The sequence below is a fragment of the Sminthopsis crassicaudata genome, chromosome 6 (assembly GCF_048593235.1).
Source record: "Sminthopsis crassicaudata isolate SCR6 chromosome 6, ASM4859323v1, whole genome shotgun sequence".
NCBI classification, from domain to species: domain Eukaryota; kingdom Metazoa; phylum Chordata; class Mammalia; order Dasyuromorphia; family Dasyuridae; genus Sminthopsis; species Sminthopsis crassicaudata.
The window spans coordinates 17252192-17264635 of record NC_133622.1 but is presented as its reverse complement, the minus strand read 5'-3'; the positions used below and the strand labels follow the sequence as shown (position 1 = coordinate 17264635).

The window sequence follows — 12444 nt, the reverse complement described above, 5'->3', positions numbered from 1 at the left end:
TACATGTATATATAAGTACATTCACACACACACAGATATATATATGTATATATTTAAAGATAATCTCATTTCTTCTAGATTCTTAGTATTCTTCTACTTTTTTAGAATATTGTGTTCTCAGTGTCCTTTAAAGATCTAAATACTGAACAATCTTGAATCACCAGTACCAAAATAATCAGAACTCTAAACTAACTAGCCCTATTTTTGTACATTCAACTTTCAAAAGTAGCAAATTTAAGGAAAAGAAACTCACACCAGGGATAAACAGTTTCTAGGCTCCATCCTGGGGTCAGTACAAGTTCAGTCTATTCTTTTATATCATCACCATTTATGTCTATGGGACTGACCCCAACGATCACGGATCTGGACGATGATGATCCCCAGCAATTCAGACGTATACTCTGGGGTCATCATTAATGAAAGTTCAGAATAAGTCAACACCCTTACAAAAACAGAAAACCAGATGGGCCCATTTTTAGAAAGATTTTTTAGTAAAAACAAATTGAACAACAAAAAGGATTTTCTGTTTGACTGAAATTATTAATAAAGCAGAACAGTTTCCTTCAGCATTTCGGTTAATTGAGCTTTTGCTATATTGTCTTGTTGGAAAATAGAAAACCAGACTAGTACATTTTTAGAAAGATTTTTTAGTAAAAACAAATTGAAACAACAAAAAGGATTTTCTATTTGACTGAAATTATTAATAAAGCACCAACAGTTTCCTTCAGCATTTCGGTTAATTGAGCTTTTGCTATATTGTCTTGTTGGAAAATAGAAAACCAGACTAGTACATTTTTAGAAAGATTTTTTAGTAAAAACAAATTGAAACAACAAAAAGGATTTTCTATTTGACTGAAATTATTAATAAAGCACCAACAGTTTCCTTCAGCATTTTGGTTAATTGAGCTTTTCCTACATTGTCTTGTGGGATGCCAAGTGCTGAAGGATGAGAGCTATTTGATGCTGTCTTAGGATGGTGCATGGAAGAGCAAGACCATTTTTTTAAAAATGAAGAGGAGGTTTAAAAATTATTCTTCTGAAACAGGATGCTATTTTACATACTATTTGCATGTGCTAGAACTGTTATGAATTGTTATTTTGCTAAAGCAATCGTGTGAGCTCATTGACGAGTATTTTTGGAGGAAGCATTTTGGAGATATCACACCTATGGAAATAGTGAGCTACAAGTCAAGTCATAGTCTAAATCAGCTTCCAACATCATTAATTTTGCATTGCTTTGAGTCACTTAAGCAGTCATTCTGAACAGTTTGGTTCTCATTTTCTTTTATTTTTGTTCTATTTATTTATGTAGGTTCTCATTTTAAAGACTTCATTGCATATCTTGAAAGATGAGTCAACTCGTCAGTTGAACTCGTTGTTATTATATCATTGCTGGTTTTATTGCCAATCCCTGGAGAACAGCATTCAATCCCAGATTTAAAAAGACTAAACTGTCTTTCTTTAAAGCTTCCTACTTACTAATTATAAGATCATTTTATATCTGCTTTAAACCTATAATTTATATATATACATATATATATATGTATATGTGAAATGGTAACAATTAATTCTTTCACCATAGGAGTAAAAATTAGAGGGCTTACCAAGTTGTCTTTTTTTTTTTTCAGAATCTATATATCCATAACCTTCCCACCCATTTCTCATGATTTACCCCCCCCCCCAAAAAAAAAGTATCTATTTTGGTTTCCTTTATTTTCCCTCTTACCAGTTGGCTACATTGTACCAGTCGTATCTTGTAGAGAAGCAAGTGAGTCAGATTTTGTTCTTCCTCATCCAGATCAACTGTGTAATATATAGAGCAGTTTTCAAATTTTATTTAGCTTATGATTCTTGGGGGCCAGCTCGAATTTAGATGCGTGTATTGGCCAGATGACAAGCCTACAGTCATTTCTTCTTGAAAGAACTGGCCAGACTTGAAGACCTAGCAAACTTTGGTCAAAGGGGCTCTAGGCTATCTTCCTAAACAAAGATGCAGCTAAAATATTTAATATTTCTGGTGCTGAGTAGGACAATTCTCAGTCTGGACTTGCCTCTGTGTGTGTGTGTGTGTGTGTGTGTGTGTGTGTGTGTGTGTGTGTGTGTGTGTGTGTGTGTGTTTTTAGAACAATACAAGTCTCCTGCTGATCCACAACTTTGAAATTATAAGGAGAAGGCAGGACCTTTATTTTGCAGTCCTGTTGACGTTACCCTTGGGGTGCACTTTGATCCCTTTTCCCTGATGAATCCTGGCAGGTTCTGACCACCTCTCTTTGAAGTCTTGACAATGGTTTTTACAGCATCTGAAACTGGGGTGTCTCTTTTTAAACCCTAGCAGCCGCTTCAATTGCTGCCAGCCCTGTTATGTCATAGCTCTCCTTTTGGAAAGCAGCTCTGTGGACTCTTGCCACATTGTTCAGAGAGCAGCATTTTGATTAGCAGCTGCTACTGTGCCAGGGAATGGACCCACAAAGACTTTAATGTAGCCAATTCTTAGTTTGTATGTTTTTTGTTTTTTTTTTTAATCTGGTGAGTGACATTTTCCCCTTGGAAATCCACATGCCCTTGTAGAGCAAATCAACTAATGAGCATTTATTAAATACCTACTGTGTACCAGGCGTTGGGTTAGAATTTGCCAAATAGGTGCCGAAGATATCAGTGGGATGTAGTGGGATCTGACCTTGAAAGACTTAATTTTTTTTTCTTTCAGAACTTTGTGCCAGCCTTGGGTAGACAAACGCTCCTGACTACATCACTGGTCCCAGAAGCCAAGCCCGGCGTGACTTACAAAGATTTTATTCACGTCGTCGTCATCGAAGGAAACGTTCGCAACGTCTCCGAAGTTTCGGTTCAGTATTTATGCTCTCAGCCTTGTGTGGTCAATTTTGAAGCCATCGTGTCGTCCGAATTCAAGAGCAGCATCCCGGTGTATAAGAAGAGGTGGATGAACGAGAAACATCTTCACACTAGGAGAATTAAAATGGTGCACGTGAAATTCCCCAGCATCATGGTTTACAGAGACGATTATTTCATCCGACACTCCATTGCGGTCTCTGCTGTGATTCTCCATGCCTGGATCACTCACAAGCACAGCGGAGATCTGAGCGCGAGGTGGGGGGAGAACTTCTTACACGCCGTCACCAAGAACTTCACTTTGTTGAAATCAGTCCCACCGTTTGAACGCCCTTTCAAAGATCATCAAGTCTGTCTTGAGTGGAACATGGACTACCTGTGGCACCTGCAAGCAAACAGGATACCCCAGTGCCCTCTTGAAAATGGTAAGTATCATGGCCGTGTTCCTGGGTAGCGACCATTGTTTTAGTCAAATAGCTAGCGTCAGGACAGAAGAGCATTCTATGGCAATGGTACAGTTTGAGGAGAAGAAATTAAAAAAAGAAGAAGAAAGAGAAGGTAACTTCCTCTCCTTTACCATTCCCCAATTCAAGCTCTCTGCTTCTGCCATCTATGGGCCCCTGGTTGGGAGGTGGGGCTGAAGGAAAAGGAAAAAAAAAAAGAAAAGGAGTAATAAGAAAAAAAAAAAAAGGTAAGGAAAGTGACAACGAGAGTGTTCTGGGTTTTAATGGCACAGAAATGCTAGAGAAAATTCAAACCAGCAAAAGAAAGGAATTAGCCTATTTTTCCTATGCCCTCAAGCACTTATTAAAGAGAAGAGTGTTCTGTATGGCTGTACGCAATGGTTTGCTGGTAAATTTTCAATAATCAGCTCTTCCAAAAAAAAAAAAAAAAAGTCTGCATACGATGTACTTTTAAAGTTTAATCTGCATTATTAACATTTTCTCCATCATTTTTTAAGCCCAGAAATCAACAAAACAATAAATCAAGCTCTGATTTATAGTTTGCCAATTTAATTTAGTTGAAAATTTAAATATTGGCTGAAAAGCTGGTTCAAGCTGGCTCCAGCATGCACCGGACTGCATTACCTCATCGTGATGCTCTAGACACAGCATGTGTGGGTGTGAGACGGTGATAGAAAGCTAAGCCCCAGAGTTGGAGAGCTCTGCTCTCAGACAGTAAATGGTCTTTCCCTTGATTGTCTCCATGTTGGCACTGAGATCAAACAGGAATATCTTAATCTTGTCCATTTGGAATAGCTTTCTTCCCTAACCCTTTAGCAATATGAATTCAAAATATATCCTAATTCTGAGAAGATCATGGAGATTTGGGATCAAAGGACAAAAGTTGGGATGCCCTTTGATAGGAGGTAAACTCCTCAAGGACAGAGACTATTTCACTTTTGTCTCAGTATCTCCAGAGTCTTGTACAGGGCTTGGAACACAGTATATGCTTAATAAATGTTTGTTAACTGGTTGCCCAGATGTGACTAGAAAGGTTCATCCAACTCTTATCCTTCTCCTATAACATATACCTGGAATCAGAAAATCTGGGCTTAAATTCCAGCCCTGTCATTGACTGCGGTTGGCAAGAGTTGAACATCAGTTTGCTCATCTGTTGATTGAGGAAATTGAAATATAGGCCTTCTGATGTCTGATCTAGTTCTAAGTCCAAAGATCCTGTCAAACTCTGGGGATTCAGACATGGACCATTGTCCGCTTCCTATGTTTTTGTCACTTGTCGGAAAATAGTTCCTTCCGAAGGTCCCATGGGGGAAGGGGAGGAGGTTGGAGAGGGAAGCGAGGGTACTTAACTGACATCACCAAAATATTGCTATTTACATTATGAAAAATTAACCAGTCCACATGATCTTATTAAACAGCTGATTAGACTAAAGTTGTCCTAGTGAAATAGTACATTGGGTAAGATTTATATTTTGTTTTAATTGCATCTCTATGTGGGTGAGAAGTAGCTTCTTGTTCTTTAATATATAGCCAGGACTTTGTACTTTTCCTGGACTGTAAATATATTGATACCAATGAGAGGAAATCTAATTTCCTTCTTGGGTATGTAATTAAATGTCTGGAATAAATGGGTCACATTTATTTCGATGATCAATATGTATCCTTCCTAGCATCAGAACCTCATACTTGCATCTGCCCAGAATGCCATACACAGTGGGCACCCAATTTGTTAAGGAGAATGAAGCACTGGGCATATGCAATACCCAGCTTTCACTTACCTCCTACTTTGTTATGGCTTAATGATTCCTTTTCGTGTTTGGCAAATCATATATTTCTCATTGAAGAATGAATGAATTGAGAGCTGGAAGTTTAAAAATGAAGTCATTTATGAGCTTACTGAGTTCCCAGAGCTTCTGAACATAACCTGAAAATGTGAAATTCTTGTTCTTTATTCCATATTCACAATGCTCAGAAATAGCTCAGTGGGATTTCCACCCCCCTCCATCCCTGCTTTTCTTTAGCGTATTACCTTTGGGATGCGAGCCAGTATAAACAACCTTAACGCAGAGGAAAACCTTTACAAATGCATAAAGCGGACCAGAATAGGGGACTTCTTAACCTGCACCATTAGCAGCATTATAATGGACTCCCCTTTCCAAAAGGAGACATGTCCCTTGTACGCTTCCTAAAAGAAAATTGAAGGACAAGATAAAACAATCTTCAAAAAGAAAGCATTAAGACTTTTGTTCTCCCTTATGGCCCGGGAATGGACGAGATCCGGCCCTGATGTTGTTCACAGTAGGGCAGCCTTGTTTGCCTGGGAAGTGAACAGGAGTCTGCTCCAGACAATAAGAAGGGATAAAGAAGGGAGAGAATTGAGAAACTGTTCTCAGTTGGAGGGACTCCTTTCAGGCTCAGGCCCTTTCACCATCTTATTCCAGCAGCAACATGGTGCACCTGAGATACCTACTTTGTCAGGCGACTGATGTATTGTGATTGCTCTGCCTGGGGGCCGCTGTACACACGTATTTATTTTACTTTCCTTTGCGCTATAGAAATATTCAGGGTGAGTCAAAGTCTCTCTGTACCTGGGGCAGATTGGTTTTTATTAGAGAGTTCTTCCATCTAAATATAAGCATTATGTTAATTTGGAAGATGGCCGGGTCGCAAGCCCGTGTGCTTCTACACCGTTTTTCTCAACATCTTCTTGAAGGCAAAGTCTCCCCCCTTCTAACTGTATCCTCATAGATGCAGCACTGGAGATTTTGCTCAGCCCTTGTGACTCCATGCTTGTCTGTAAGCCTGGAAGAATAATCTGAGATGCTGAGACTAAGCCAGCTCCCACAACAGATCCCAGTTTTTGCCGTATCACTCTGCTGGAAGCATTGATGTTAGAAGATGGCCCTGACTCATCTCTCTAGGCCCATCGAATCATACAGTTAGTTGCACAAGATTCCCAAAGTAGCCCTTGTCTTTCCTCAGGTGGAGGGGTGTCTAGCCAAAAAAAACCCTGAATAATTTAAAACATTCCTAAGTTGTGTGGTGGGGTGAGAGCCGAAAATGGAGCATGAATTTGGGGTCCCAGCTCTGCCACTTGCTACCATTCAGATGACCTTAGACAAGGCATTGAATTTGAGGTTCCAGAACTTGAGCTCAAGTCCCAGCTCTGCCACTTATCACCTGGTGACCTTGGAAAAGGCATTAAGTTTGGGGTTCTAAAACTCAGGTTGAAGTCCTAGCCCTGCCACTTATTATCACCTAGATGACCTTGGACAAGGCATTGAATTTGGGGTTCCAGAACTTGAGCTGAAGTCCCAGCTCTGCCACTTATTATCACCTTGGTGACCTTGGAAAAGGCATTGAATTTGGGGTTCTAAAACTCAGGTTGAAGTCCTAGCCCTGCCATTTATTATCACCTAGATGACCTTGGACGAGGCATTGAATTTGGGGTTCCAGAACTTGAGCTGAAGTCCCAGCTCTGCTGCTTATTATCATTTAGATGACCTTGGACCTTGGACCTCATTTGTCCTCATTTGTAAATTAAAGGGTTGACCAGCTAACCTCTGAAATTCCTTCTATCGTTAGTTCTTGATCACGTTCCATCACTGTGAGTTGGTCACTTAATATAGCCTACAACATGACCCCAGCAAAGTTGATTTTTGTGAGTTAATTCCATGACTATTTCCGAAGGTCCTTGCTATGTTAGCTTGGGCCCGCCATGTTTAGCACAGTCAGAAAGAGTGAGAATAAGAGTATTATTTTGCAGCCATGCTTAGTGGCTTGTGATTGAATCAAGTATTGAGAATCCAAGAAGCACACGCCAGAGTTATTTGCTACAACCTCCCAAAGGTTTGCCTCTTTTACCATGAGATGTGAATAACAAGCCTTGGTCCTGAGTCCGTATTGATTTTGCAGAATCACTACAGGGGAAAAAACTCCTCAATTGTATTAGCCACCTAGTGGCTCATATATTTATAGAATCAGAATTGGAAAAGACCATCGGAATCATTTCATACAAGCCAGAGATTATTATTTTTATTGATATTCTTTGATTTGATATCACTTTCATTTCCAAATATATACCATCCCCTCCTTTTCCCAGCAAGTCATTCCTATAACAAATAACAAAAGAAAAAAAAGGATATAAAAGCATGTCAGTAAAACTAAGCTGCCTTTATTAGCCATGTCTGATAGCATTTGTGACACTCCACACCTTTAGTCACCAAGGAAGGAGATGCAATTTCTTAGTACTTTTCTGAGTCAAGCTTGGTCATTATAATTACATACTTTGACTCGTAATTTTTTTTTCAGTTTATGTTGTTTACATTCATTGCATGTATTATTTGTATAAATTTGCTTACTTCATTTATAACTGATGATTTTTTTTCCCCCTGAGGCTGGGGTTAAGTGACTTGCCCAGGGTCACACAGCCAGGAAGTATTAAGTGTCTGAGACCACATTTGAACTCGGGTCCTCCTGACTTCAGGGCTGCTACTCTATGTTCTGCACCATCTAGCTGCCCCTTCATATGAATCATTTTTAAAGCACAATAATATTCCATTATATTCACGTAATTTCTTTAGCTAATTTCTAATCTACTTTGCTTTAAGTTTTTTGCTATCACAAAAAGCCTTGCTATGAATATTTTGATGTCTGTGGGCCATATCTTTCTATCTTTTTCCTCCATGGGGTAAATGCCTAACAGTGAGACAGCTACATCAAAAAATAGGCCTTTTCAGTCAGTTTTTAGGAGCACATTTCACGTGTCTTTCTGGAGTGGGCGGAGCAATTCACAGCTTCACTGTAGTATGAGTGTTTGTGTCTTTTTACAGCTCCTTCACACCAGCTTTTTTCATTTTTGTCATCTTAGGTGATACGTCAGAGTTGTTTAGATTCACATTTCTATTATTATTAGTGATTTGGACACATTTTTCATATGGTTTATAATAATAATATAATGGTAGTTTCTAATTCTTTTGGGAGCTGTCTGTTAATATTTTATGACTGCTTATCTTTTGGGGAATGGCACTTAGTCTCCTATTTGTGTCAGTTCCCTAAGGATCCTGATATTAGACTATTGCAGAAATATTTACTGCAAACAGTTTTGCACAGGCAGTGATTTTCCATCTTATCCCAGTTGTATTCATTTTGTTTGTACAAAAATTGTTCGATTCATTGTAGTCATAACTATTGATTTTATCTCATATGATTGTCTCTGTCCCTTATTTGGTTAAGCGTATTCCCCCAGGCAGAGCTCTGAAAGCTAGTGCTCTTCCAAGTTTTTTTTTTATTTTTATGATGTGACCTTTTTTAAAGTTATATATTCATTTTAAGGTTTTTTCACATGTGGCATAAGATCCAAATTGCTCATTTTGCAGCTGAGGAAAATGAGACCCCAAGTGACTTTCCCAAAGTCATAGAGATGGTACGTCGCAGAATTAAAAACGAAACCCAGGCCTTCTGAGCATGGTGGTGCATTCATAGCTCCCCGTTTTTATCATAATCCTCAGAACTCTGCAGCAACCATTGTAACCCAGATTGCCAAACACTGGAAGGTGCCTTGAACATAGTAGGGGTCTAAAACGATTAACTTGAATTGCTTATCTATGTTTTGACACCCTTGGGAAAATGGTAAACCTCAAGGGACGGCAGGAACTGGTAAAGATCCCCTGAACCCATTTTTGGAAGAGGGGGCACTAAGTCTTGTCACATTTCTAATTTCTTACCGTAGCATTCTATGCTTAATAGGAACCACTCCTGTTGAGTTCCTTCTGAGGTGATGTGTCAAGATTGCCTTTATTGTCTCCATCCGACTTAAATGAAGATTTATAAGACAAAAAACCCATGCTTGATGAGACTATGTCAGCACATCCTCTTCATTCATTTTTATCACAGGAGCTATTTTTTTCTAGGAAATCTGTAGCCAAATGAAGTGTCTTGCTGCCATTATAATTAAGGTCTTTGGGTCTGGATAACAAAGCCAACTGGCTGCTGTGACATCACCGTGTTGATCACTTGTATAAGTGTGCTTCCCAAGGTGACTTGAAAATAGCAGAACCATTAATAGCAAACCCTCCAGAGCCATCTGGCCTCGACTTTTAAGCCAAACTCCCGAGAACCACAAAATAAAATCAATTTTTTTCTCCTAGCTCTACAACTCTTGAAGTAGACTGAGTACCTTGTTCTTTCTTTATCTACCAGTGTAATACAGAGATAGACTTTCATTCTCTTTCTTGCTCATTAAATTAATGTTAATTAAATGGAGGAGGGATGTTATTTATGCTTTGGGGAATAAGAAGGTGCTGATGGTTCAGAGTTTATCATCTTTATTCCTTACTTGTTCTTACAAAAGTTTTTGCTACTTTGACTTTTTATCAAATAGTGTAGTGCTTTCTGGGAGAGAGTTTTGCCCTGAGTGTTTTTACATAGAGCTCTTGTTCCTTGTTTGTCACCGATGCCAACAGAATAGAAATACTCGTAAATGTGCATTATAACCAATATAATTAGTAGAAGTCATTTATCAGTGATTTAGACGAATGCTTAGCAAATTTCCAGATGGCTCAAAGCTAAGCAACATAGCTAATAGGTTAGAAGATGGTAGAAGAATTTTTTTTTAATCTCAATCAGCTAGAATGCTGAGCCAAATCCAGTCAGGGATATATCAAAGTACTACACTTAGAGTCTAAAAATTAGTTGCGTAAGTATAGGATAGGGAGATGTGTCTAGACAGCTCACAAGAGGAGAACTAGAAGTCTCAGTGAACTACACGCTTGCTGGGAACCAACTACGGGAAGCGGAGGCCAAAAATTGAGTGCATTCTTAGGCCGAATCAATAGATGAGTAATGTGCAAGAGGAAGGAGTTTCATTGTATTCTGTTTAGATTAACCCTGGCAATCAGATCCGGGCAGGGCATTTTATGAAGGAACATTCAGTCAGTCCACAAGCATGGCTTACACTCTGTTCAACATTCTGCTGGGACTGGTGATAATGAGAAGAGAATCTCTTCAAGAGACTCCCATTATACTTCTATGGAACAATATGTTCATAGACAAGTAAACATGGGACACATTAAAAACAAATCCAAGACTTAGAACTTGCAAACTGGTCCCACCTCTTCCTGGCAAATTCGAAGCAGAAGAAATGGAAGCAATGTCAGATTTTAAATTCTTGGGCTCCAAGATTACTACAGAAAGTGACTGCACACAGGAAGTTAATAGCTTCATATTTGGAAGGAAAACTATGACAAATTTGCATACTAAAAGCAGAGACATCACCTTATCATCAGTCAGACTACAAGGAAAATTGAACATTGCAGAATCAATAAATTCAAATGGTGATGCTGGAGACTTTGAGAGTCCCCTGCACAGCAAGTAGATTAAATCAGTCTACACTTAATGAAATTAATTCATACCATTTATTGGGAGGATAAATACTGAAGCGGAAGCTTAAATACTTTGACCACATAACAGGAACATTGGACTTATTAGAAAAAAAAATAAACCCTGATGTTGGGGAAAATTGAAAGCAAAAGAAGGGGACAGTAAAGGATTAAATGAATAGTGTCATTGAAGCAATGGCTGTGAACTTCACAGAGTTCAGAAGGTGGTGTAGAATAGAAAGAGCCAGTGTGCTATGGTTCATGGGGCCATTGAAGAGTTGGACAGGACAGAAACACAACAATCAAGAGTTAAAGTATATGCACAAGAAAGATAGTGTGTGTGTGTGTGTGTGTGTGTGTGTGAGAGAGAGAGAGATCCAGACAATGAGGAATATATAGATAACTTTCATAATAATTAAAAAAGATAAATCCAAGGTGATTCAGAGCAGGGAATCAGGAAGGAGCTCTGAAGAAGGTGGATCTTAATCTTTCAAGGTGCGCTAGAAATTGTAAAAGGCAAAGGTAAGGCAGTACATTTCAGACATGAAAGCTAAAAACTTAAGAGCCAAGAAATGGAAGACGGTGCAGGGAATTACAAGTAAGCCAGCTTTTCAGGAGCAGCGATGATGTGAGTATGAACAGTGGAGGAGTCATCAGTTTAAGAAAGATGGGCAAAAGAATGGCGAGGGGCCTTAAATCTCAAACAGAAGAGTGTATATTCTAGAGGCAATGGAGAGCCAACCAAGTTTCTCACATAGAAAAGTGACATAAACAGAGCCTTTGTATCTTTTCACAGCTTCTTCACATCATATAGTATAGAGTTAAGATCAGAGGGTTTAGGAATATGTGATGGTTCTCCAAAGGAAACCCAGAAGGGACTGGTCAGATAGATAGAATGTGGTGGAGAAGTGTCTAGGAAGGAGAGAGCATCTGTTCTTAAGGAAGACAATGTGAGTGAAAGGGGCAGAACAGCACAAGAAAGTCCTGGATTTGGCTGGCTGTAGAAACTCAAGCTCAGATCCTCAATCTGATGCAATTCGCTATTTCAGCTCTCTGGATCTGTTTCTTCACCTGTTACACAGGGTCGGTAATCTCTATAGTGCTCACTTCACGGAGTTTTGGTGAGGACCAAATGAAATCATGAGTATTAAGTGCTTTTAAAATGTACTAGGGGGGGCAGCTAGAGGGTGCAGTGGATAGATCACCAGCCTTGAAACCATGAGGACCTGAGTTCAAATGTGGTCTCAGACACTTAACACTTCCTGGCTGTGTGACCCTGGGCAAGTCACCTAACCCCAATTGTCTCAGGAAAAAAAAAAAGTGCGTGCTCTCTCTCTCTCTCTCTCTCTCTCTCTCTCTCTCTCTCGGTATATATATATATCAGGTATGATTATTATTGTTATAGAAGGACTTGAAATGATGTTATATGAATTAAAGGAACTTTGGGATTGTTTATCTTATCAAGGAGAAAATGGTAGATATTTTTTCAAATATTTGAAGACTGTCATTTGGAAGAGGGGTTAAGATTATTTTGCCTAATTTCCACTCTTTCTGTTACTGTTTACTTGCATTTTTGTTTTCCTTCACACTTTTTTTCTTTCTTTCTAGATCTGATTTTTCATGTGCAACAAGATAACTGTGTAAATATATATGCATATATTGGATTTAACATATAATTTAACATATTTAACATGTATGGGACTACCTGCCATCTAGGGGAGGGGGTAGGGGGAAGGAGGGGAAAGGTTGGA

General features: G+C 39.0%; 1 protein-coding gene across 1 annotated transcript in view; it reads left to right on the top strand.

The window, feature by feature from the left end:
* SEL1L3 (SEL1L family member 3) overlaps positions 1-12444 on the top strand; it is a 110014-nt gene that overhangs the window by 12564 nt on the left and 85006 nt on the right. The window contains exon 2 of the mRNA XM_074275633.1: positions 2708-3275. Coding sequence (XP_074131734.1) covers positions 2708-3275 — 568 coding nt within the window. The remainder of the gene's footprint in view (positions 1-2707; positions 3276-12444) is intronic.